General features: G+C 31.4%; 3 protein-coding genes across 8 annotated transcripts; 1 reads left to right on the top strand and 2 right to left on the bottom strand.

Annotated features, from left to right (window-relative positions):
- Nucleotides 1-254: 254 nt before the first annotated feature.
- LOC123193598 (ethylene-responsive transcription factor ERF113-like) lies at nt 255-4,033 on the bottom strand. The gene is made up of 2 exons (XM_044606648.1): nt 3,212-4,033; nt 255-1,267 (listed from the first exon to the last, which is right to left on the bottom strand). The coding sequence occupies exons 1-2, from the start codon at nt 3,333-3,335 to the stop codon at nt 687-689; spliced, it is 705 nt and encodes a 234-aa protein (XP_044462583.1). The 5' UTR covers nt 3,336-4,033; the 3' UTR covers nt 255-686.
- A 6,382-nt stretch (nt 4,034-10,415) lies between these two features.
- Nucleotides 10,416-14,702, top strand: LOC123193596 (4-hydroxy-tetrahydrodipicolinate reductase 2, chloroplastic-like). Of its 3 annotated transcripts, none has more exons than XR_006497110.1 (9): nt 10,416-10,716; nt 10,816-11,039; nt 12,124-12,361; nt 12,852-12,985; nt 13,078-13,152; nt 13,430-13,531; nt 14,010-14,158; nt 14,221-14,308; nt 14,495-14,702. XR_006497110.1 is itself a non-coding variant. In XM_044606646.1 (9 exons), the coding sequence occupies exons 2-9, from the start codon at nt 10,821-10,823 to the stop codon at nt 14,561-14,563; spliced, it is 1,035 nt and encodes a 344-aa protein (XP_044462581.1). In that variant the 5' UTR covers nt 10,420-10,716; nt 10,816-10,820; the 3' UTR covers nt 14,564-14,702. The 3 variants fall into 3 exon arrangements, 2 of the variants coding, with proteins under 2 accessions (XP_044462582.1, XP_044462581.1); XM_044606646.1 differs by having other exon boundaries at nt 10,420-10,716; nt 14,010-14,119; XM_044606647.1 differs by having other exon boundaries at nt 10,419-11,039; nt 14,010-14,119.
- A 4,582-nt stretch (nt 14,703-19,284) lies between these two features.
- LOC123193198 (protein MEI2-like 4) lies at nt 19,285-26,985 on the bottom strand. Of its 4 annotated transcripts, XM_044606016.1 has the most exons (15): nt 26,381-26,985; nt 26,247-26,292; nt 24,816-25,145; nt 24,217-24,638; nt 23,960-24,118; nt 23,661-23,777; nt 23,430-23,581; nt 23,081-23,172; nt 22,801-22,989; nt 22,582-22,713; nt 21,442-22,090; nt 20,469-20,553; nt 20,278-20,346; nt 20,018-20,197; nt 19,285-19,858 (listed from the first exon to the last, which is right to left on the bottom strand). In XM_044606016.1, exons 1-15 carry the CDS (start codon nt 26,414-26,416, stop codon nt 19,700-19,702), a joined length of 2,817 nt encoding a protein of 938 aa, XP_044461951.1. In that variant the 5' UTR covers nt 26,417-26,985; the 3' UTR covers nt 19,285-19,699. The 4 variants fall into 4 exon arrangements, with proteins under 4 accessions (XP_044461951.1, XP_044461948.1, XP_044461949.1 ...); XM_044606013.1 differs by having other exon boundaries at nt 22,582-22,989; XM_044606014.1 differs by having other exon boundaries at nt 22,582-22,989; nt 23,433-23,581.
- Between the last annotated feature and the right edge of the window lie 424 nt (nt 26,986-27,409).

The following is a 27,409-nucleotide window of genomic DNA, read 5'->3' as shown; positions in this document are numbered from 1 at the left end:
AGAAATAAAAGACCCAAAGAGAGGGGGAGAAGGCTATTTTTATACACTCCCTAGTCCCTACTATAGACATCCTCTTCATGATAAATCTTGAAATCAAAACCCAATAGTTAGAACGTGAGCATAGGTTTTTTGACCATTGGACTGAACCGTGCCAAAATTGTGTGTCACCTTTACCTTCTCTTTGTTGACATAATCAAACTCAAGGTTACCAAGTAACCATGCATAACACTGAATAGATGCACAAAGATATTGCATATAGACAAAATAGTCTTGTTCAAAAGTCTATATAATTGACTAGGACCACTTCTGATAAGACCACACATGTATATCACATAACTAGTTCGTACGATAACAAGCAAAATAAATTTTGCAAAAGAAAATACATAGAAGACACTTCAAATCTCTTGCTCATTTAGAGTTTACTCCTGCCGTTAAACAAACTAGAAGATACTCCTTAGGCCAATTACTACAAATATATTTCACCGAGGCATGCACCAAAAAGGCAGAAGTAGCTAAAAAAGCTTCCAAAATTGCTTAATATATATGTATATGTCTTTTAATAAGATCTTATCATATATACATTCATTTTAATAACTACCTATGACGGTAATAGTCAGGTAGAGAAAAATGGAAAAAATAAATGTATATATGAAGATGATTTTATTAAATAGACGTATAGATAAGTACTACCCATTTGAGTCATCAAAATCCTTCCCATGATCATGATAATCTTTTAAGTTTGACGAAAATCTCATAAGCTCCTGTTGGTTTTGCTGCTGCTGGTGTGATAAGCTGGTGGATGAAGATGAGACTGAAGAAGAATGGGAAAAAAAAGCTTCTTGACTAAAGAGACTTGAAGTGTAATAATTAAAACCAGCGTCATCACTTGAAAGAATTTGAGCATATTGAAGCAAGTGAGGATAAGTTTCATGCTGAATCGGAGGAGGAGGAGGAGGGTTATTAACCAATGGTGGCCGTGGCCTTACATTTTGATCATTAATGGGCGTAGAGTTTGAAGAAGTAGAATCTCCAGTTGTTAATAAGTGGAAAAACTCAGGCATTCCATGAACTCTTTCAGGGAAATTAAGTTTAGCCTTGGTTCCTTTAAATTTTAGGGCAGCTTTATCATATGCCATGGCTGCCTCCTCAGCAGTCTCGAATGTGCCAAGCCACACTCGAGCTGCCTTTTTAGGATCTCGAATTTCAGCTGCCCATTTGCCCCAAGGTCTTTGTCTTACCCCTCTGTAATGTCTCTTCCTTGTAGTTCCTTCACAAAATCAGTACACATATAGAAGATGAAATAATAATAACAACAAAAGGAAAGATAATAGCACATACATAATTCAATATCAAAGATGTAATGAATAATACCATAACAATAAAATTATACATATTTATTTTAAGTATATAAATAAATATATATTAGATATATATTATCATGTGATCAAATAATTTTAATTTAAAAATTATATAATATTTAATTATATAATAATATATATAAATTTTTATCTATTTATATATTTTAAATAAATATGTTTAATATTATTAGAATAATAATAAATTAAAAAAAAAAGGGTCTATGTGCGAGTAGGAAATATCATGCAAAAGATAAGACTCTTAATTGTTTGCCATGCACGAGCAAGTGGGACATCAGTGGCCCTATTCTTACTGGTACGAAATGACATGCTTTCAGAAGTAATTAATTTTAAGTTCAAGAGAACAACTTTCGGCAACTCTGTCCTTCATTTCTGGGGCCATTTGCAAAATATTACACTAAAAGCAATTGACAACACAAAGCAGGTTATTTTATAAGAAGTTTAATGTTTTAAAATTTAAAACTATGCTTTTGGTCACTGTGCCAAGTATTAAAGAATTTTGGAGGTACATTCTATTTTTCATTCTTCTTTTTCAGCATGCAAGCAAAAATAATAGAGATTTTCAAATGAGACAACCATGTAATATACCCCACAACAATATCACTACGTTTATATATAGCTCTCATAAAACTAAATCATATATAAACTCATTATTATTTTAAAAGCTTTCAAAAAAAAAATCTAAGCAAGAAAGGGCTTATTCATCCAAAAAAATCTAGTCATATGTATATTTAATTCCCATTTTATCAACTTATCAATTACTAAAAATAAATTAAGTATACAATAAAACTATATATACTTATTTTGGATACTTACATATATACATACTTATACATATTATTATGTGATTGAATGATTTTTAATTAAGAATAAAATAACATCAAATTATGTGATGATACATATAAATGTGTATATATTTGTATATCCAAAATAGATACACATAGTATTGCTCTTAAGTATATAACATATTATATACAATAAAATTAACTATAAGTATATGCTTTTAAGTACACATTATATATGTACCTATTTGTATACTTTAAAGTGTTTACACATAACATTCCTATAATGAATTTAACTTGGAAGATAATGTGATCCATCAATCTTAAGGGATGTTAAGCTAAATGAATGATATTGGTTGATGTTCAAGAGTTCCAGAAGGCAAACGTAAGATGAAGGTCAAGTCCTCTAAGAAACTTGTGGCCAAGTTCTTGGTCATCATCTTTTTTAAAGCTAGAAAATTTGATTGGACCGGAAATAAGAAGATAACGTTTCAAAGCCGAAAACGGAAACAAATGGAATGATCGAAATTTTATAATTAAATAAAAGTATAGCTGAGGAAATGTTCCACAAAAGATTGATAATTTGACACCCAACAAATGAAAAACATGAAAAACGATTACAATGTAGACAAACCATATATACACACACACGCGTGTTCTTTTGCCACAAAATGGACAAAATTACATGGATGAACATTACACTTTAGGGAGAGATGGTTCTTTACGCAAACTTAATAGAATACATTGAACTTGGCTATTGCCTTGACATTTGACTCTCTTGTCTACTGTGGCATCTCATAATTCTTTTAATCAAAACAAAAATTTAAAAAAAAAAAAAAAACCCTTTGATGGAGATTGATCCTGAGCCAAGTCTGACTATACAATTCATCCCATAACCATAGTTAAAAACTTTGACATTTTAGGTCTATGTATCGTCTCAGAATAATATACTGAATCCGATATTACTAACATGTTAGCACGTGCGTACATTTGTCAATGCTAATGAAGATAAGAGTATAAATGTATGGAAAGAGAGAGAGTTGTATAAATTACCTTGATCTTGAGCTGGTTGAGGAGGCAATTCTGAGCAAGCATTTGAAGTGTTTGGCTGCACCATGTTTGACTGGTCTTCGGCGGTGCTAGTCACTTGAGTTACAGCAGAAGCCATGGCTGACATATCAGTTTCTGACCAAGAAGATTCATTAGAAGGAAAGCGATGATGTTCCTGGAGCTGTTGCTTCTCTTTATCCTCTGATGCTTCCGATGGAAGTGGGCGCTTTCCATGCCTTCGATCCACCGTTTTATGCTTGTAAAAAATACAATAATCGAATAAAATATATGGCGAGGAGAGGATACACAGGAAGTTGAAGATGGAGGAATTGTTGGAAGAGGGGTTTGTCAAAAGGGTTGGGAGATTTGAGAATAAGATATCTCAATCAGGTGTGGGATCGAAGAAGAAATGTTGAATTTATAGGAAAATAAGCTGAATAAGAGAAGGCCTAGAAGAAGAAAAATAGGGTTTGGTTTATAAGGGTTTTATGGATGGATCTGTTTATCTCCTGTTTTTGGTCGCATGTGATGAAATTTTGAAGCGAAATTCTCAGATTACAGACTAGTGGATGAGGATCAGATGCATCCGATTCTTGCTTTGGACATGTGTGAAGGAGAATTTAAAACTGAAAAAAATTAAATTAATTAAAAATAAAGAAAGAAAGAAGAAGAAGAGCATCTAGTATAACTATTTGGCTTATCCTCTCTCAAACTTTTTTGGCACAAGAGTGGGAAGAATGAATTGTTAGATAGCTTGGCACTAAGTGTAAAATAACAAGCACTCTGATTCTTTTTAAAAATGAGAATTTGGGTCCTTTTCCATTTGAATTTTTTTCAAGGTCTGTGTTTGTTTATATATATATATATATATATATATATATATATATATATATATATATATATATATATATATATATATTTATTTATTTATTTATTTATTTATTTATTCATTTATATAATTATTTACTTATATTTTTATCTTAAGATCTTTATTTTTATCATTATGATAATTCCCCATTTGCTATTATCTTAACTTTTTCTATCCAAAGTAGATCTATTTTTGTTTATATTTAGTTAAAATATATATTTTTATATATCTTAAGATCTTTCTTTTTATTATTATGATAATTCTCCATTTGCTATTATCTTAACTTTTTCTATCCAAAGTAGATCTATTTTTGTTTATATTTAGTTAAAATATATTTTTTTATAGAGTAGTGCTAGTTGTGTGTGTGTGTGTGTATATATATATATATATATATATATATATATATATATATATTGCATAATTTAGATACACAAATAATGTGTCATCATATGATTGAGTGTTATTTTATCTTTAATTTAAAATCATTCAATCATATGATGATACATCATTTGTGTATATAATTAGTATATTAAAAATATACACATATAGTTTTTATTGTTTTTTTATATTATATTGATTTATCATCAATATCACTACAACTTGTAAGTTTTTGTATTTAAGGTGTCATTATTAGAACTAAATTTAAGTCAATCTTATTCAATCTCAAGTTTTAGCACGATTCAAACGAATATGAAACAAGGTCAACTCAAGCCAACTTGAGCTCAAGTTCGCACTTAAAAGTTAAATATTTTTAAACTCGAGTTCGAACTTAAATTTTATGAATGTTTGACTCGTCAAGTTCGTGAATTTAAAAAATTTAATATAAATAAAGTAAAACAATGTTGTTTTAACCAATACGTATTAAAACGATATCATTTTAGTATCAAATAAACCTTAAAGCTTAGTTAGAGTTCAAACTCAAACTGAACTCAAATTCAGCTCCTTATAAATAAGCTAAGCTCGAATACCTTTAAAGTAAACTCGATAAACTTGAGTTTAAACTTAACTCTATTCAAATTAAATTAAACTTGATTCAATTTGAATTCACCCTTATATAATATCATATTAGTCGGATTAATAAACCAAAGTATGCATAACAGTGGCCATAAAAATTTAATTCAACAGCTACCATTCATGCAAATAATAAATAAAAGTAAATAAGAGAGAGAAAATTCAGAGATGGGATAATATATTTATTAATTTATGATATCACCAATGTGGTGCTTCTACAGTATTCTAAATTTTTACGTACTGATTTTTATACATTTATACATACGTGACAGAATCTTAAAAAAAATATATATTTATGTTCTCAAAATAGATATATATGACATTACATTTACAACAATTATCTCTTTCTCATAGGGTTTGGTCGGTGCTGCTTAAAGAAGAATTACATCTAATCTAGTTCTATTAAGGGTACTGATTAAGGGCTATTATCATATTAATGTCAATTGGTTATTTGTTAATTAAAAATTGCAAGCTAAATATGCTTGTTATAGTGTGCAAATATCATAACTAAAATATAAATTGCAAGCTAACTAGGAAATTAAGGTGTGATTCACTAAGAATAACCATAGACTCAATTGAAATTTATGTTATAGCGTAAAGTAAATTATTTAAGTTAGATCAATTCAACACTCAGCTGACTACTTGTTAGGTGTTACCCTGACCTTTAGGTAAAACTAACGTTTAATAATATATCCTCTTTGACTAAACTTTATATATATATATATATATAAAATTATGTATACCCGTTTTAAATATATAAATATATATATATTTATATATATTATTATATGATTGAATGATCTTTAATTAAAAGTAAAATAATATATGATCACATTATGATATATATAAGTATATATTCATTTATATACTCGAAATAGATATATATAATATTACACACACACCTAAAAGATTTTTGAAAATGATTTGTTTCTTCTGTTTATTTTATAAATCAATAAAACAATATGTACTTATTTTGAATAGATAAATAGGTATACATTTATATGTATTATCATGTGATTAAATAATTTTAAATTAAGGATAAAATCATACTCAACCATAGATAACACATATAAATATATATTTATTTGTATACTTAAAATAGATTTATGTAATATTACTCTTTATCGAATTCTCGATAACAACATTAATTAGGCAATTACGTCATGGTTTAATCGTTAGGTAAACACCGATAAGTCAAGGAATCAGACAGATGTAACGTGGCTTCATAAACTTGTCAATTCACTTGAAATTTGGATGAATTTAGAGATGAAGATCCTATTTTAACATACATACGCATTTACTGTCTGACCAAATCTCACGAGGCCATTTTATGTAATTTGCGGGCATTACAAGTATACCCAAATTTAGCCTAATCTGAATGTTGAATGTTGTCATCTTTTTTTTTTTTTTATAATTTTAGCTTAAAATTTGAGGTTGGACTGCTTCATTTCTCATGGTATGTTCAATACCTAAACATATAATTTCAACAGATAAGTTGTCTTGAGAGGCATCAAATTTGGATCTAGACTAATGTTGTGAACTTGATATTATTACTTTTTTAGGTGTTAACTTCTTCATTTAGTTTTTTGGAAGCATCTTATATTCTTCTCACTACAAAAAAGAAAAAAAACCAATATTAGTGAAAGAAAAATAACAAGTGGATAAATATTTAGTCATTGTAAATATTATTTTCATAATTTTAACGATTAATTATTTATACTTTAGTTAAAAATAATTATTTATGCTTTTAATAGAGAAAACATTATTATTAAAAATCTATTTTTCATAGTTAAAAAGTTTTTATGACGAGCAAAATTTTGTTATCATCTGTCATTATAATTTTCTTTATTAAAAGTAATAATAACAAGAATACTTTTAAGGAAAAAAGTTATAACAAGAAGTAACGATAATATTTTTTTCGTTAAAATTTTTTAACGATGAGAAATTGATTTTTAACAACTATTTTTTTCTTATTGAAATCATAAATTTAGATTTTTGAAGTCTAGGATTTCTTTTACAAGTAATATTTGAACTTCTATTCAAATCTAAGTTATTTAAGTCTCATATTATTCATTTTTGGGAGGACAATTGAGTTTTACACCAAAAATCCTACATTTTATGACATTAAAAGTTGCAAGCTTAAAGATATTGGAACATTGGTAGAGAAACTCATTTTTGAACGGGGTATTGAAAATCTTTTGTCAACAGTGACGATGAATAAAGAAGAGAGAATTTCCTATAAAGATGTTGCATGTCCAGATGTTTCAACTAGATTAGAGTTTACATATCTCAGATTGGATGTTCCTGGAAAATTTAAAAAGTTTTTCAAAGGTTGGAAGATTAGGAAACATATTATAGTATTAAATTATCAAATGACACTCCTTTGATTAAGGATGGGGAAAATACAATTGTGCTTACAAAATTCTTAACAAATTTATGAGGTCACCAAAAGGATGTCTGGCATCTAATGTTTATTTCAATGAGATAGTTGGTATTCTTAAATTCTTGTATGTTTCGGAACATAACATTTATCTTTTATACATAATATAGCTAAGAAAAAAACGTAAGAATGTTGATTGTACTGGTGTTAGATCCTCAATATAAGTTGAAATATGTAAGATAAAGTCTATAACAATGACTTTCAAAAAGTTAAGACGTTACCTATGAGAACTTGAAAATATGTCAAAGCGCATGTTTAGTTTCTTTGAACATGTCTCTTCAAGTTGAAGCTTCAAGTTCTTCTCAAGTCATAGTTGTTACTGATATGTTTAGCTATGTTGGCCGTGATGACAATGACTATAGACACACTTAGGCACATATTGTGGTGGAAATGCATAGAGAGGGATATGGTCAAAACAAAACAGTTGAAACGGCACCTTGAGGAGGACTGTAAAGGTAGTCTACGTGAGTTGGGTCTATTGGGTTGGTGGCAAAGGTGATGTATAGTCCTTATGGTTGAGCTCATGACTAGACTTGTTTTATCATGATTTTCTTCTGGTCTAACTTTCGACAATAACCAATGGCTCAATGAGTAGAAAAGTCATAGGCAATCTCAGCACAGTGAAATATACGACAAGAATTCACACGATCCAATCTCTTTACTCGTAAATTTAGCCAACTGGGAAGATTTTATCTTTTGGTAGAAGTAGAAATCTGTGTCTATTGATGAGATCGTATGAAGACAAACAGGTCCAAATTATAATGTGGATTTCCTATCCACCATAGCGAGATTCCATGCACATGCTGTGCCACCCACTAACAATTTATCTGTCTCAATCCAAGACCAGTAAATTTATTTATTAAAAATTTTGTAACTTGGGCTGTGATGTTGCTGAAAAGTCATAGAGTCACTACTCTTTGAAGACCGTTTTCTGGCCGAATTGGCCGAAGGACTATTTCCCAACATTTAGGAAAGATTAAAAACTTAAATATATACTTAAGATTTAGTTTATTATCATATATTTAAAAGTTTTCATCATAGTTAAGAAATAAAATTAATATTTTATTAATAATATTAAAATAAATAAAATCATATCCTATTTTTCTCTTTTAATTTATAAAAAAAATAATTCTTTCATAATTAAGTTTTAAAAAATTTATTTTTTTCTTAAAGTTTCAATTTTCCAATTAAACTTTTCCCTCTTCAGCAACTGATATTGTTTAGTCATCTCTCTCCTTTCTTCTAGTCTCATTTTCATTAACGAAGATGGGTTTTTGTCTAGATAAAAATGAATTTTCTTTGTTCAAACAAATATATGAGACAATCAATTCGACTTTGTCAACTAAAATCGATGGCCACTTCTGAAACCATAGACAACTGACAACGGAAGGCTTTGGAAACACGACAAAGTACAACTAATTTGATAGAAACTTGACGGATTTGGAGTTTCTTTGATTCGACAATTCAATAGCCTTCAATTCATCGTTAGTCGAAGCTTTTTAGAGTGTCATCAAAGTCATCAGCAGTGGCAAAAGGAGAAAGGAGGACAAAGATGCTAGAGATTTTGGGAGAGAGTCACTTTCAAAGTTGAAATTTGAGGTGAAATATCAATTTTTAAAATTTGTAGAGAAAATAAGGTAAAATTATATATATTTTATAATATTATTAAAATAGTGATTTTATTTTATATTTAATAATAATTTTTATAAAAATTTAGATATGAATGAATATTTTAACTTTTTAAATTTAAGTATATTTTTATCTTTCCATCAAACCTGGTGAAAAATAACCCTTTGGCCGATAAAATATTATTGACGCTCTCATCCTATGCAAATATATTCACATTTCATATTTCATTAAAATCGGACAACATTATACGGAAAAGAACAATAAAAGTAAAAAACTAAAAATTTCATAGACATAATTTGTTTTATATATATATATATATATATATATATATATATATATATATATATATATATATATATATATATATATATATATATATATATATATATATATGTATGTATGTATGTATGTATGTATGTATTGTATGGTGACACATGCATATTTGTCGTTTACATGAAAGAGACAGTGGGTGCATGTTGGCATGCATTGATGTGCCCTTTTCATGTGGCTTTATTGAGTTTTGCCTAGAGAGACAAGGATTTGCGTTCATGAATCATGCTAGCACATGCTAGAGTCCCTACCTAGCCTATGTACTCTCTTGCAATTGCTCTGTTCATGCTAATTATGACTGTTTTGAAAATGAAGATATAGGCTAGGCATGGCGTGAGAGAGAAAATCAGGTTGGTGCATGGATTTAAAGCTGGGCCCCAGCCCCTGGCCCAAACCTAGACCGTTTTCCATCCTTAAGATTTGATCGAGACCGACCGGTTGGTCTTAGGGCCCAAAGAAGGACTGGCTTGCAGGCCCTAAGTAGGCCTGGCCGAGAAATATTCGACAATGAATTTTCTATCAATAACTTTCATGGACTAGCGGCCTCTTGTACCAAGTCTTTCATATTTGATCAGCCTAACGCGAGTGCAGATATATGTATACACATATATACAAAAGAAATATATATAAAAAACTATAAATACGTAATATTGTTTTTTTATTCACGTTTTCTCAATTTAGGATATTGATATATTTTGAAATCGATCTTGTAAGATATATAAATAACTAGTGATTTGTAGTATATATATAAGACTCGATTTCACATGACACATAATGGTTTAAGATATATGCAAATATGTGTGAGACAAATTTTGTAGTTTAGTTTTCATAATATCTATGAAAACATGATTTCTCATAACAGTTTTTATATATGTTTTCGTAAAGGTTATTAGATAAGTGCATATTGGAGGATTGAGTGAATGTCATCGAAGTTACGAGAATGAAGGTGCTCTTGAGATGACTGAGACTTGGGTAAGAAAAGAAAACAAAAAAAATTCCAGAAACCCAAAATTAACAAATAAATAAAGAAGTATTTGTTTAAATTTATTTGTGCGTTTCATAAAAACATGTATGTTACTTGTAATATAAAAAAGAGAATTAAAAAAAATCCCTAAACCCAAAATTATTGTCTTTAGAGAAACCCTGCAGATAGAGGTTTATATTTTCCTTCTTTCTTTTCGAAACGCTTCAAAGAGACATCAGAACCCCAAGTTCATTCCTCTAAACCAGGTGATATCCATAATTATTGTGCTTTCTGATAAAATCCCACTTAGTTTTCTTGATAAACTACTGAACTGACATATTTTCTTGTTCGTTTATGTGTAACAGCGGTGATGGCATTGTTGTCTAGAGCTCCTTGCAGCACCATATCTCAGCTGGAGAAGACGCGGATTTTCAAAAAACAGTGTTTTAGTTTTGTTAATGTTAATAATAATGTTGTATTCTCAAAACCGACATGTTTAGTTCCTGTAGCTTTGTCAATGTCTTCAACGACTGAGCCAATTCGAGAGTTGGAAACACAGAGTTCTAAAAACTTCAATATTCCCATCATGGTATGTTAGTTCTCTAGTAATATTCTTTCAAAAAGTTAGGTTTTCGTTTTTAATTATGTTTTGGATTATTTTACTGGATTTGTGGGCTATTCGTCTGTTTGAATTTGTAACGTCATTAATTTCCTGCTTTGGATTTGTACCTTGTAAACCGGTATCAGTTACAGAAGGATTTGTAGCTGTTGTTAAATATTGTAGGATATTTATGAAATGTGTGGGATGGAAAAAAAATTAGCTTGAAAGGCTATTTCAATAGTAATTCTAAAATGGCTTATAATAAATCAATTCATTATTTTTGTATATGAATGTAGAACCAAATGAAACTAGAGCGTGTTTTAAGAAGTCATTGATATTATACTGATTTGTGTGTATTCATTAATATTGTGGGGATGTTTAAGGATAGTGTACACTAAATAAATGATATATATCATCTTGATGCAGGTCAACACCTTGGCTAATTTCTTATAGTTTCTTTTTCCTTTTAGGAATTTTTATAGTGATTAGTGAAGCTCATTTGTGAAATGAATGTCAAACGATTGTAACTAGCTTTTTAAAAAAGAATTGTTATTTTGTGATTGCATAGTTTTGATGTTATTCCTTTTCAAATTATTATAGGAAACAAAGTGTGTTATTAACCTATAGATTGTAAACAATATATGTAAGTAAACTAGTTGTCTACAAATTGATAAAAGAGGAAACTCTTAACATACCGAAGAATCTGGGTGCAAAAGGCCTAACTATTGGCTTGAAAACTAATTGTAAAAACAGCCCTCAGATAACAATGCCAAAAAAAAAGAACAATAGTAGGTTAGGAGATTTCTGTTTTCCTGTTTATTCCTTTATCGTTTTACTACTAAATTTCGTTCTTCCACATGTTCAAGTGATATCTCAGTTTTAGTTCCTTTGCTCACTCATTTTATAAACATGCTGGAAGCAAATCGTGAATAGTTTCTTGTTCTTTTTCTAAAAACTTGCTATGATGAGCGATGTTGCATATGTTGAGACTTTTTATTTGAGCATAATAGTTGTGCTTTTATTAAATGAATTTAGTGACTCGTCTCTTGCCGTGGAACTGCTATGTGTACAGGTAAATGGCTGTAGTGGACAAATGGGTAAGGCTGTTATACAGGCAGCGGATTCTATAGGACTTCAGGTGCTTCCTGAATCATTTGGCTCACAAGAGGAATCCGGGCTAGTAATAGAAGTATGTGGAAAAGAGATTCTGTTGCATGGTCCTTTTGACAGGGAAAGAGTCCTTGCATCAATCTTTGATAAATATCCAAACATGATAGTGGTGGACTACACTGTGCCGAGTGCAGTGAATGGTAAGCAATTATGATTTTCGTTCTTTGAAAAGAGAGTAATCTGAATGTTGGAACTTGGAGGTGTAGAAGAAATGCTAGATTTGGTAGTTCATTTCCTTAAAATGGGCTACGTTTTGAGTTCAATTTAAGATGATTAAGCTGTAAATCACAAGTGTTCACAGAAACCATTTGAAAATGATTGAAAGGGGAAAGGAGTATGATTTTTTTTCTTATATTTGTGGTCAATTCAGTTTTTCTTTTATCTCCTCTTAACTATGTTCAGGGCTCGCGTTATTACTCAGTTATAAATGTTCTTTACAGTTTTGACTTGATTACTCTGTCAGTAATCTAAGGTCCATTCATCTAATTTTTTATTATTCATTAGACCAGCTTAATTCAATATATTTTGTTTAATTCAGCCTTCATTTAATTGTTTACATATAACATTTTGTTGCATAGAAGGTTCTCTGTATTTAGATTGATTTCTTGTGCTTCTTTTGGAAAAATGTAGATAATGCAGAGCTTTACTGCAAAGTTGGTGTGCCCTTTGTTATGGGAACCACAGGAGGAGATAGAGATAAATTGTATAAGACTGTAGAAAACTCAAAGGTCTATGCTGTGATTTCCCCACAAATGGGAAAGCAGGTGTTGTGGATCCTACACCTTTTAATAAAATTAAATGCTCGGACGCTCTGTGGCTATTGTGTTCAATTTCTTAACATACTTCACTTTGGTAGGTTGTCGCATTCCTTGCAGCTATGGAAATAATGGCCAAGCAATTTCCTGGAGCCTTTACTGGGTATTCACTTCAGGTACTTTGTATTTGCATTATTTTAGCATTAAACAGTTTTACTATCTTTTTCGGTCTTCATTGTGATTGCATATTCTCTTAGCAAACATCTGCCCCTTAGCCACATACCCCTACACAATTTGCATTGATTTTCAAACTAAGAATTCTAAACATAAATCTTTTTTATTATATTTTGTTATTTAAACCAAATGAGCGAAACAAATTGATGGATGCTTACATTTCATTAAGTTGATATCTCGATGTAATAATGTTCTTACCTGGTGCATATTTGTGTTAAGGTGTTGGAGTCCCATCAATCAAGCAAAGTCGACACATCTGGAACTGCCAAAGCCGTTATTTCATGCTTTCAGAAATTGGGGGTCTCTTTTGATATAAAAAAGGTGTGTTGAATGACATTTGAGGTATTATTGTGACTCAATATTTTGTAGTCTCTCGGTTTTACTATTTAGGAGTTACATATTTTAGTCATTATGTGTATGGCTTGGCTACTTCATCATAAGAATACAATGAAGCAAAACTAGAGCTCTTTGAATAGATCTTTGTCTTAGAGTTGCTGGCACGGATGTTCATATCTAACAAGGATTTGTAAGCTCTCTATGTCAGTAGCCATGTCTTTTTTGCAATATCTATCTGATGTATATGCATGTGGATGTGTGTCTACCTGAGCTAAAAGGAAGATAATTTACGTTCATATTCTGTTGATAATAATGTTTTCCTTATCAACATTGTTGATTGCTAGATCTATCTGGTCATATACTAATCAGAATTACTTCCATTTACTAGTCTGAATGTTTTTTTTATTGATCATGAATTTTACTATTGTGGGTTCAATCTGTCATCTTCTTGAGCTTTCATCAGATACAAAAGATCCGGAATCCCAGTCAACAAATTGTGGTGGTGGGAGTTCCTGAGGAGCATTTGGATGCCCATGCTTTCCATATGTATCACCTCATCTCACCTGACCAAACGTACTAACAAGCATGCTTCTCTTGTATCTTCTTGGCCAAGTATGTAATTCAACATTCCGATCTTATCTGAGCATCAACTGACTATTCCTCTCTTTTTGCAGAGTTTCTTTTGAGTTTCAGCATAATGTTTGTGGGAGATCAACATATGCCGAGGGTACTGTTGATGCTGTGATTTTCCTATCTAAAAAGGTGCTAATACTTTCATTCATTGCCTATATTTAACTAGATTTTACTTCTTATGATAACAAATTATTACATAATTATTGTATGATAAAATATGAATCCAAATTTGTTATAAAGATCGGAATCCCTCGTGGTAATGATCTTGAGGTTTTGAGGATACTATTTTGATTTTTAATAGACGTGTATGAACAGGTTCAATTACAGGCCGACAAGCGGATCTACAGTATGATAGATGTCTTGCGGGAGGGGAACATGCGATAAAATTGTGTGTTTTCATACCTAACATTGTTTGTATTGGTATGTAATTCAGGTCAAGATGCCTAGTGATATTATGGACATATGGAAGGGGATTTTGAATAAATGTTTTGCCCTTAAATGCACTTTATTATTTTTGTTGTTATGTTATTATTTATTGAAAGACAGATATGTTCCCTCCTTTGTTTTGTTGAAAAAACAAGTTGCTACCTTTTGAATACAGAAATTACAAATTCCCATTCAAAAGGTAACTTTGATAATAAAATTGTAATAATAGAAATAAATCATGGTATCCTTGTGCCATGACCATAAAAGAATTTTATTTTAGCCAACATACTCCCACCAAGGTATACTTCTAAATTTTTTACTCGTAAAATTTTAAAAATCTAAATACTTAACTGTTATTCAACATTTGTTAAAATTCTCTATTAATAATAAGAGTACGATTGTTATTTTATCAATAATATTAAATAAATAATATTTTATTTTATTTTCTCTTCATGTTTTAAAAATTAATAATTCCATTCAACCTCAACTTGTATAGGTTTAAAAAGTGACTTTTTCCCCCATTACTAGGGTTTTTTCCTCTTCCCTTTCTGGCCACTGTCTTCAACAACGACAACTTCCTCTTCTTTCTTTGCTACTGACGAATGAAAATGATGAAGGTTAAAGACTGACAAACGATGACAAAGAACAAAGGTGATGAATCAAAGATGAAGAGATTCATCTTTGTCGAATTGGCTTTGGATGACGAGAATTGACTTCATTTTTTGTTGATTTGATTTTGGAAGAAGACAAACTACATGACATAAGCTTTATCTGGAGCCCATTCGAGGGACAACAAATTTGGAGAAGTTAATGAAGACAATGGGTTTCATGTCTTTGTTTCTTTGACGATGCTTGGACCATTCGTCTTCGTCCATTTCTTTGGTCAATGATGTCTCCCAAATAGTCAAAATGAGAAGACAGGTGTGAAACGCCTATTGTTGGCCAGAATAAAAGAAGTGACTAGAGATGATAAAAAAACCCTAGGATGAAATGATTATTTTTTAAACTTTGGGTGGAGAGGAAATTATTAGTTTTTAAAATAAAGGGAGATGAAATAAAATTTTAATTGTTTGTTAATTTTTATTAAATAATGATTTTATCCCTAACTATAATAGATAATTTTAATATAAGATTTGGTGTTCAGGTTTTTGAAATCTTACAAATAGAAGTTTGAGAACAGACCAAACTTTTGGTGAGAATAAGTCTTTTGGCCTTTTTCTTTTTTTGTATTCAAGCTCTTACATATCCATTAAGATGGATGGTTGGGATCAATTAAACGAAAGTATGAATTCCAGTACTATTTTGTTGTCTTTTTAGGTGAAGGAATAAATTAGAAACTTTGAAAAAGATCTCTAACATATTGATGCTCCTAGTTAAAGTTTAACTCAAGCCTCGTCAATCGATATTGAGTCTCATAGAGACTTAGGCTTGGGTCAATCATGACATTCTCCCCCACCTAATTCCATGATGCTCTTATTACAAAGTTATGTTGTAAAACTCATAAATCTTGTTTTCAAATTGCCACAATGTATGCTTAGGTTCCTAACTTATTTCACAATTCATTAAGCCTTTCCATTTAACAAGATACTCTAGACTTGGATTGTAATTCTACTTGTGACCACCTTAGTGTCTATGATGGCCTTTATGTTCTTATCACACGTAGAAGTGACATTAAATGGTAATTGTTTTGGCTCATACCATTTTAAATCTTTTATATTTGTATGATAAAGGCTTTCGATAACTCACATGAAAGATTGAGTGAAAGTTAAGTTTTGAGATAGTTTTAATTGATAAAAAATGTTTCTAATACTCTTAATAATGAGAAATGAATCTTCATACTTTCACATCAATCCCTTCAGAAGTGAGTGTTTGGATTTGTGTTGTTAAGTTAGAATCTTTACAAATATCATGTCTTTTGTGAACAACTCCACGTGCCTTTATTTATTCTCCACTCATTTCTTCAACTTTTTGGTTGCCTTTTTTTTATAAGTAATTAATTAGCAGGTTTAACAAGCGTGATAAAGTCTCGAATCTAGGATTTTTTTTTTTTTAAGTTATAATACTTCATCAATTTTGGTTGTCTTACTTAAACATAAACTCACAATATAACTTACTCCTGCCAAGTGTAGCAACTTTAAATATCAGATGACTATTATTACTATATGTCTTTCCAGTGATGTTAGGCATAAAAGGTTGTTGCTCTATAATCATTTCAAGTAGACTTTGATTAGTAGTTTCACTTCCTTGTAAGATGTACAAAAATTATGCAATATATAACAACTTCATCCAACCTAATAGTTTGACACTCACAAAATGTCTTTAGTATAACTTTAGAAGTGTATTCACCCTCCTGGTTTGCTCATGGTGGAGAAATATAATGTGGATCCCATAAGCTTGAACAACTCGATTCAAAACTCTCTGATAAACTATGAGTCTCGATCATTAACAATGAACTGTAGTAATCCCTAATACTTTCTACATGCATAAAAGACAATTGACTTATGCCTTCGACTATGCATAGCTTTGGAGCCACCATTAGGGTTTCATACTTGGAGTATGGGTCAACTACCACATGATTGAACCACAACCCTAAAAAATTTGTAAAATAGTAATGAAGCGCACGCTGATACTCATGCAAGGTCTCTTAAAAATTGGCAATGCCTCTAGCAATCCTCTTGGGTTTTTATTTTCTATCTTATCTTGATGACATCCTAGATAAATCCCGATGAATTGTTTTATCTAAACTCACATTTATGGCCAATAGTAGGCTAACAATAGCAAAGTTATTATGCATTTCTACCTTGGATGGCTTGCCTACTCTATGTTCTAGCACTTTCAAAATAAGTTATTAATAGATCATCATATCTACGAACATGAACTCACTTACCTTAGTATAGAGAATACCGTTGTCAATCTAAAACTACTTAGTTTTGTCATCATTCGCTCATTCTACAATTTGTTTGACAAAGGGGCTATATTACATCCTATCTTCAATGGCTTCAATAATCCCTTTGTCCAACTTGTTTATAGATATTAACTTAGATTATCTTTCTAGTATGATAGTCGAATCGTGTATCATTTTATATATCAAAAATCTAATTTTTTGTATCGTATAGTTAATATCATATCATATCATTTCTTATTGTATTATATGATATAACTTAAAATAATAAAAAAAATCTAATTGACACATCTTCATTTTAGAAAACATTACAAACACTTTTAAAAATTTAAGATTTTTCATATACATCTCTATTATATCATCATTTTTTTTTGAAAAATATATTAATTCATATTAATAATATATATTATATTATATCATATTATACATCTATTATGTTATATTAATTTAATACATCTCATGATTTGTATTATTTTTCATCTGTATCATATCATATCATAAGATACATATTATATATAATACAATATTGATAATTATGCATCTTAGAGTGTTTTCCACTCGTCTTGTAGGATATAGTCAAAGTCTACCAAGAAACCTTATTATCCTTTTTTTATTTTTTGGTTAACTAAGAAACCTTATTATCTTGCTTTCTTCGTATTCAACTTCTTCAGACTTTGAAAGCAGCTTGTTGCCATATTGTTCATCAATAAACACTATTAAATTGGACCCCAATAGGTAATGCTTCCAAATCCACAAGCAATATATATGACAGTGGTCATTCTATTTTCATTAGAGCCGTTTAGGTCTAGAATTTAAAGATTACTTTGGTAATCAATCTTTTATTATCTTGTTTAGTTTATCAATTATAAAAAATTACAGTAATTTTCTATTACCAATGTTGATGTGACATGTAATATAGGTGATAATTTTATTATCACATTCACCTTCGTTATTAAAAAACTACCAAGATAATCTTGATTTTATTATAATTATATTATTATTTATTAATTTTTTAAGATAAAAATAAATTTATTTTTAATTAATACGATAAATAATATAAAAAATATTAAAAATAATTATATTCAAGGACATTTAAGTAAAATAATTTATTAGTATTTTTTTATTATATTTAACCAAACACAATAATTATTTATACCTATCAAATTTTATCAAATATAATAATTATTTATATCCAGTAATCTTATAAATAATCTATTTTTAAAGTAATTTCTCTATTTTGATAATAAAATATTACCCAAATCAAACATCCTCTAAGATTGTACACCACATCACCGTCTCAAAGAAAGCCAGAAAATGATGAATCACAAGATCAAGCAACATCCTTTGATAATACTATACCCTAGGTTAAAATATGAACTAGAATAAACTTAAAAAAAATTAATATATCCAAGAGCTTCAATACTAGATTTAGTATTAGAAAATTAATAAAATTATGTTTATCTATTTTAGATATACAAATATATATACACTTATATATCTCATCACATGATTAGATAATTTTGAATTAAAGATTAAATAACACTTAATTATGTAATGATATATATAAATAAGTACATTTTTATGTATTTAAAATACGCATATATAATATTACTCTTAAAAAATACAGTAAATAACAATGATAAGTAATACTTACCATACAAAATTTAATTCATCTGATTAAGCTATGGGACATTTATTAATTGTTATATTTACTGATCACTTAAAAGCTTGGTGGAATACAGTCATGCTGGGACGAGAGCCAGCAGTTCCAAAAAAATGACTGGAACTGGCATCTTCATTTCAAAATTTTCCACAATCACTATTCACATTTCTTTAAACACTTACATATAGAGAAAATTAGAATAGACAAAATTAACAAATGAAATTGCCGGAAACCAATTAGCAGAGACGCCTCTTTCAAGCAGTGACGAAGCACCCAACCCAATCCTGTACATGCATATGTTTACAACAAACTCTTTAATGTCCAAAATTTCAAGCTCCACTTGATGCTCCTTAATGTGGAAATTGATCGGCATCGGCTCAACGATTTTTCTCCAGAACTTTCAGATGCTTCTAAAATGAAGAATTTTTTTTTTCTGTACAGTCACAACTCAAACCATGTAGTGTCACCCAGATTTAGGGTTATGTAATCTTGATAGTTCAGTTATGTAAGATTAGTGCCAACAAAAAGTTTAGTCCGACTCCTTTACAGAACCTAAAGAGCTGTCTCCATTGGAAGAACCCTCCCCATTCACGCAATTCAGGTGGTTTCCTTGAGAGTTCTCATCAGGGGTGGCATTCCACACCTTTCCTGGTCTAGTTCGAACATTAACCCCTGTTGGGAATGGCACCTACAGATAAAAATGTTCACGTTATTCTTTGTTATTATCAGCTTATAACTGAGTACCTAAAAGTAGTGTTCTATTGTTTAAACTGCTTTTCGAGGTTTTGCTAACTGCTTTACAATGTTATTTCATTTTAAAATAGATTGTATTCTAGTCATTCTATACCTGATCTCCTGCGTTTGGGCCATCTGTGTTGAAGAGTATAGGTCGGCATTTTTTGTCCTCGTTCATCAAGCTGGAATTCTGAAAATGTGCAATGAGAGCAGCTTTTCCTTGTATGCGAGCATATGCAAGTGATGCCACCTTTTCGCTGTTGAACTTCTCCCACTTCTTTCCATTGAATGACTACAAGAATTTAGTTCTGTCTGTTAGCATTATTCTCGAAAGATTGTTTTTATTCCTCCGTGAGCTTTTACAAAACAAACCTGATAGAACGGAATGATTTGGCTTTGATCTGTCATGTTGATGAATGCATAACCAACATTGCATTTGTTCTACAAACAAATATGAAAACAAGATGAATAATACTGGCTTTTAAATATGGTAGTTTCACTTGTTCCTGTACCACAATCACCCAAAAATAAAACCGCATTTTCAAAACAGAAAATTTGCTTGCCTTAAAATCAATTGGTAGATATATAAAATCATATGTTCCTTTATGGCGTTCATCAATTGCAGTCAATAGCATCTTCGAAGTATACCTGCATTTGCCAACATCATAATGTGAGAATCAATCCGTCAGAAAAGAGAAGACCATATATGCATGTGGTGATATCTTTCATTGGCATTAACAGAGCAAAGAGATTAAATTTAGGCATTCCCAAGAGTTGCTACAGTCTAGAATAGAAGAAAAGGGCTTAAATCAAGAGTAAAAAGTTCCTAAGATTAGCTAAAACTTGACCACATCACATGAACCCTTTTATTGGGCTTCAGACCTGCCAAAATTAACAACCAATCAATCAATGTCACCACAACTAGAAGATAAGCATCATGTTCCTCAAAACAGAAGTACCTCTAGAGTTACACAAATTCGCAACAAGGAAATTAGTGCACTAACCCTACAAATAAGCCCAATAAATAAACAGATTGATGTAATTGCAATGATATAATATATAAACATTTACGCCACAGATCCAAAACAACAAAGTCTAGTGCAGTTGCTAACACTATAACATGTACAAGCTCATGTGAAAAGATAGATCTGTGCACATTCTTGCGCTTATGGAAGTTAACCCCAAGCTGATTTTTGCATCCCTGTTGCTAGTACTACGAGTAAGCAAATTCAACAAACTGAGCAATAAACAAAGCTTAGTGTGCAAAATCTTATGCTCCTTTTCCTCTTTATATTGCAAGTACTGAATAATCTATCACCTTGTTGTCTTCAACAACAGGAGAAAGGGCAACTCTTAGGTATGGATATGGACTTCCAGCCTATCCAATATCATTTTTTAGAAACTAAAATGTTTACTGGACTTGGAGGTTCCATAAATTTTCTACCGGCTCATTTAAACCATTAAATTTTACACAAAAATATTGTTACTAATCCTAAATGAATTGCTGTTACAGAAATGAAAAGAGATGCCACATACTTGTTAGGAATGTTCTTTATCATGAGTGTTGTTCGGGTGTCTTCCCCTTGCAATATGCGGTCTATATCCAGTTCGTATTGCTTCTTGTTAGCCTGATTCACACTGCCCTCATTTCTACGGCTTCTAGCACGTTCATTAGGAAGATCAAATGAATGCATGATGGGAACCATTTGTCCTCCACCAGTGAACATCATGGACCTCTGTTGATGGGATTGGAACCCTAAATTTTTTGAGGGAATTGGCATATCCATGATATTTCCACCAACAGGAGAACAAATGTTATGAGAGGCATATTCCATAGGGTGCAATGAATTATTAGAAATTCTCATACTCCCAAGGGAACCTGGATGGAAACCAGAAACCTCAGGAGATTTTGCCACATAGGCATGTTGCCTGTCCCATAGAGAAGGATCAACAGCTGGTGCTGAACCCACATGGTGGTTACCAATCGGTAAGACTGTGTTCACCATAAATGATGGTGATCTTAGAAGTCCAGGCAGTCGTCCTGGCGAATAAGCATTACAAATTCCATTGACCATTGATGGTGAATTTGGCCACTTCATGCCCGGAAGCTGGGGATGACAGGAGTTGCTCCAAGTATAATTGTGTGCACGAAAAGAACCACTCCCACCACCAGCAGACCCAAAAACTGAGTGAACAAGTAAAAACAAAAAATATCAATACAACAAACAATTATTTGATATATACAGTTCCAAAATGACAAAGATGACAACGGTTCAATTCCATAAAGCCAGTAAAGACAACAGAACATTAGAGGACCACTTAAGATGCGTCCAGCAACTAAATAGGTTATCATATGCAGCAGCTAATCAGACATACCATTTGATCCACAGGTGAGACATTTAGGCCAAACGAGTTTCGAATAAAAAGAATTATGATGTCACATCTATAGCAACTATCAACCATTCAGATATCTTTCCACAATCAAATCAATAATGCTATGGAATTTTAGCTGTCACAATTCAGAGGTTAACAACTATTGTTGATTGCTTTTACATGATTTTGGATCTTAACAGAACTTTGTGCATACCAATAGCTGTACTTCATGGATTCACAAACCAAACCAAGAAACAAAAGCGTATATAAAAAAATAGTGCCAAGTGATCCCATGACACATACCTTTTTCACGAAACCCAATGGAGTGTCCAGTTGAGCCAACTCTGCTGAACAGTTGGTTGTCAATCATTTCTGTTGGTTTAATATTGACAGTTGCAGAAACGGGACTTGGAGAATTGCACAGGACACCATTTGCTAAAACATCATGATACTCCGGAAGTGACTGAGGATGAAAATTTAATGTGGTTTGGACACCAAATTTTAAAGGATTCTGTAAGTTACCAGACTCAGCAAGGCCAGATTGAGGCCCAACTGGTTCCACTCTCACCAAAGAGGGCAAGGTGTTTGGAAAACTTGAAGGGATCCCTGGATGAACAGGTTCAAGAAACGGGACTTCTCTAGCAGAGTGTAAACCTGAACTAATTCCATTATCTGTGCTTCTAGATGACACTGAGCCATGCAAAATTGCGCCTGTTAAAAAAGCTTGTGAGGAAACATGATTACATGATTGCTTCTTATTTGAAATTTAAAAGGAATGTCTTTTTGTTGGCAATGATCATACCAGAAAACTTGGTTAAATTTTTTGGAGGGCTACTCCACAGAAAATGGTCAAACTCATCTTTCTCCAGCTTTAAAGAACACTGCTGTACTGACCTTTATCAAAAGAAGAAGGAAAATATTTGACAGATTAAAGAAACAGTTAACAAATTATAAAGCATTTATTAAAAAATTAATGTAATGTATGAATTTATATTGCAGATATTCTGCTTCAAATTGATTCTCCAAACTTTCTTAAGTTAAAAGAATTAACATTTTTCCCTTAACCACCTCAGTTTGACAGCCATTTCTACTATCAAACTGGGTCTATGTGAAAATGAATATAAGGACTAGTAAATAAGCTTAGGTAATACCACTGTTTTGAACCTCTATGATGACTTGGCTCAACCTTAATTTGCTTCCCTGCAATATTAATCCTGTTCAATGCTTGAAGAGCAGCCTCTGCAGCTCTAATATCATAAAATTCAATAAATTTATGATGACCCTGTTCAGTGGTTTCGTGGATCTGTAGCACAGGAGTGAGCAAGAATTAGTGCTTCATTCTTGTTTAATCAGAAGACCAAAAAACTGAAACATAAGCTAACCTCCTTGATTTCTCCATATACACCAAAAATCTGATGAAGTTCTTCATTTGAAACAGAAGCATCAAGGTTAAATACCACAAGAGTGCCGGGGTTTATATCTTTTTCCAAAGGGTTTTCCTGATAAATAAACCAACAATTCATGGTGTCATAATGTCAATATTTATACGTGTGAGATAGAAACATGGATTAATAGTCAAATTTTTAGGATACAATGCACACATATAGATGACAATCCAAACAATATGACAAAAATTCTCATAAAAACTACCAAGATAGGTACAATTATACATAAAGCTTACCTTTGGAATTGAAAAATGAATGTTGAGTTTCCTATGCCTCATCAGTTTATTCTGCAGAGCTTTCATTGCATTTCGAGCAGCTCTAATATCATGATAGGAAATTATAACAAAACCTTGATGCTTGCAGGCCGTATCAAAGGTGCTGATATCTCCATATTGCTGCACATTCAAATGAATAATAAATACATCATCTTTCACTATAGAAAATGAGCAGTAAGCACAGATGGGAAACCCCAACAAGACAAAGAAGCACAAACCTCAAAAAGGATCTTTAACTCAGAATCTTCAACATCACTATTAATGTTTCTTACAAACAGTGTTCTAGAAGGCTGTTCCCCATAAGGGTGATCCCCGGTTATTGCACCATTACAAACCCCAAGCTTACTAGCAGAAATTTTAGAATTTTCTTCTACCGCAGAAGAACCATCATCCCCTAAATCCATCCCCCCAACACTGTTAAAAATGTCCATCTCATCCATATCGTCTCCACTACTGGGCTGGATGATGTAGTCAAGCCCACTAGTCACTCCAGAAAATAAGTCATCATCATTGGGAAGAAGATTTCCAATGGTCTGGGCCTCAACTTCTTCAAGAGATTCAAAAGGTCCCTCTTCCTCATAATGCGAGGCTACAGTATCAACTGAATAACCATGTGGTGCAATATTTGAAGACAATCTCACTGCAACAAGAAAATTCACATGAAATAGGGTGATCTATACAAGCACAGCATGCACGTTCCTGAAAAAAATTACCGATAAACTGCATCTAGACGATAAGAGCAATAACTAAACACATAATATAGCAGCAGTTAGTAAAATCAAATATCAAGAAGCATTAAAAGGGGAAGAAGACTAACTATTCCCACTAAATAACTCTGACAATGGGCTTGAGAAGAGACTGCTCTCATGTTGCACAACCATTTTATTAACTTTGTCACCTTCTACAAAAGAAGATGCATTCTGTACAAACAAACTGGATCTGGTCACTGACTCACTGTCTACAGGTCTCAATAACGTCATGCACTGCTTAACAGCTCTCTCTGCTCCCACTGCAAACCGGTCTAAACAAAGATTCACTTCCCGGTCTCGCATTAGGAAAGACTCGGGATGTTCCAGAGATTGCACAGTCTGAAATTCCACAGTAATATGTTTGTCTAGAGGAGATGAAGCAACTGATTTCCTGCTGGCTGTTGGTCACATTATATCAGATTTCACTCCTCAATAGAAGCACAACTCAGTATAATGAAAGGGCTATATTTCCATAATTATGATATCAATTAAAGAATCAGTTGTAGTAATCTATTTTTCGAATATCTAAATTCAAGATTGAAGCAATTTTAGTGCATGAACTACAGAATACAGATCTTCCCAAAATAGAAACAAAAATAAATAAACAAAAAAAAGTCAACAAGCAAAACCTAAAATTTATTCTAGCCAAATGCAATTATAAAAGAAATTTAATTCTTAACTAGTACTTTTGGAAAAGATAAAGATCTTAATACATTCATACACACAGCACTCTACATCTTTTCTTCCAAACAACTGACTCATTAACTTTAAAAAAACCTCAGAGAAAAGAGAAAAACATTAATTCTACAAATCCAAATAATAACCCAAGTGATATTTCTTCAAATATGACAATTATGTGTAAATTATGAGCTAATATGATAAATGATATAGATTAATACATATGATAATACATCATTTGAGATGGAAAATTTTAACTATTACTTAGAATTTGAAGCATTGTCAAAGAGATGTTCAATCATTCTTCTTTTTTAGAAATGACATAGAAATACAATCATACACCAAACACTACTATCTCTAACTCCAAACATCAAAAATCAAAGTACACTCACAAAATTGAATGTGCAATTACCAGTCCAAAACCAACACAAACATAACACCAGGCACATAAATTTCACATAAATTATGTGTTACAAATAATTTTCGACTCCATTTAATCTTACTTGGCTTCCAAATCTTTAACCAAAATTTTAGCATAACCTGAAAATAGGACCTCTGACCTCTTTGACCCCGCAACTTAAAATATTAGCAATACCACAAATCCCATACAAACCGTAGACAAGAAATTCCAAATGGAAAACTCACCGTCACTTCTTCTAATAATGTAAAATCCAAAACTTAATCAAATTCTACGCGCATGACAAATGTATGTTGTAACTAAGAGGACCATTTTAAATCCAGGTCCCTGCAATGGTACCGGAATTTCCATAATTTTAAATTTAAAACAAAAAAACAAAGAAAAATAAATAAGAATTACTAACCATAATAGCCAGGCAACGTGTTTGACTTGCAAAAACCGACCTGCCTCTTGAACAAAACAAAACAATCAGATATTGTAAACACAACTAAAATTACAAATAAATTGATAAAAATTAAATAAAAAATAACAACTCACATCTTCAGCTAAACCCTGCAGCTCTTCAGAAGGCATGATCAAATTGCAAAACGACACAAAAGTGTGCCGTATTGAGATAAGTTGATTGATTATTATTACAAATATGTCTGCGTTGGTTGAATTAATATAAAATCTCGCATTTAATATTAACAAATCAAAAAATAAGAATTTAGAGGCAGAACTTTGAATCAAGAGAGAAGGAGGAGAGAAATGACACGATGCGGAATTCAAACTTGAAGGCGGAGGGAGGGAGATATTTAAAAATTAGAAATTAAATTTTTTAAAATGGAATAAATTACGGCTTAAGGCAAGGAAATCTAATTGAAGAAACAAGGCATCATCTGTCTGTCTGTGCCTTGTACGCACCGTTTTGAATTTGATTAGATTCTTTCCTACATTTCACGTCAACAAAACCAAAACAAAGCAAACATTCTCCGGCGAGAGTTTCAGTTCCCGCCGGAGGAGAGAAATGAAGGCAACTGTACAGAAGACGAGGTGGAGGATGACGGGCTTTTAACGGCGTGAGGTGGTGGTGCTGATTGATTATCGATTGATCTGTGGTCTCAGGAAAGTATTCGTGTTTTCTCTTGTTTATTTTATTTGATTTCGCTTTCTTTGTAGCGGTGATGCCTCTGTTTGTCTTCAAAAGCCACGCTGGCATGTTTATTTTCAAAATGTCGAGATTGCCCTTAAAGGGAAACTATGCTTTTGCTAATTTTGTCAAGACGAAATTTGATCTGGTAATTCTCAACTTTTACAATAAATTAATTTCTATTTCTAAGAGAGATTACACTCTTAATTTTGCATTAATGTAAAAATCAATTATTTTGATTACCTTTATAATATTTGTGGCTGAAAGTAATTTACAAGTAAAAATTACAGCGAGAAAATATGATAAATAGAATGCTGCTAGTACAAACTTAGAGGTTAAATATTTTTAGCCAATTCATTTATTATTTGCTTAATTATTACTATTAGGGTTAAATTCAAACTGAACTAAGCTCATCAAACCCACTTCAAATATGTTTA

Source organism: Mangifera indica, chromosome 12 (assembly GCF_011075055.1).
Source record: "Mangifera indica cultivar Alphonso chromosome 12, CATAS_Mindica_2.1, whole genome shotgun sequence".
Lineage (NCBI taxonomy): Eukaryota > Viridiplantae > Streptophyta > Magnoliopsida > Sapindales > Anacardiaceae > Mangifera > Mangifera indica.
Note: the sequence above shows the minus strand (reverse complement) of the source record. Positions and strands in the feature narration are given on the sequence as shown.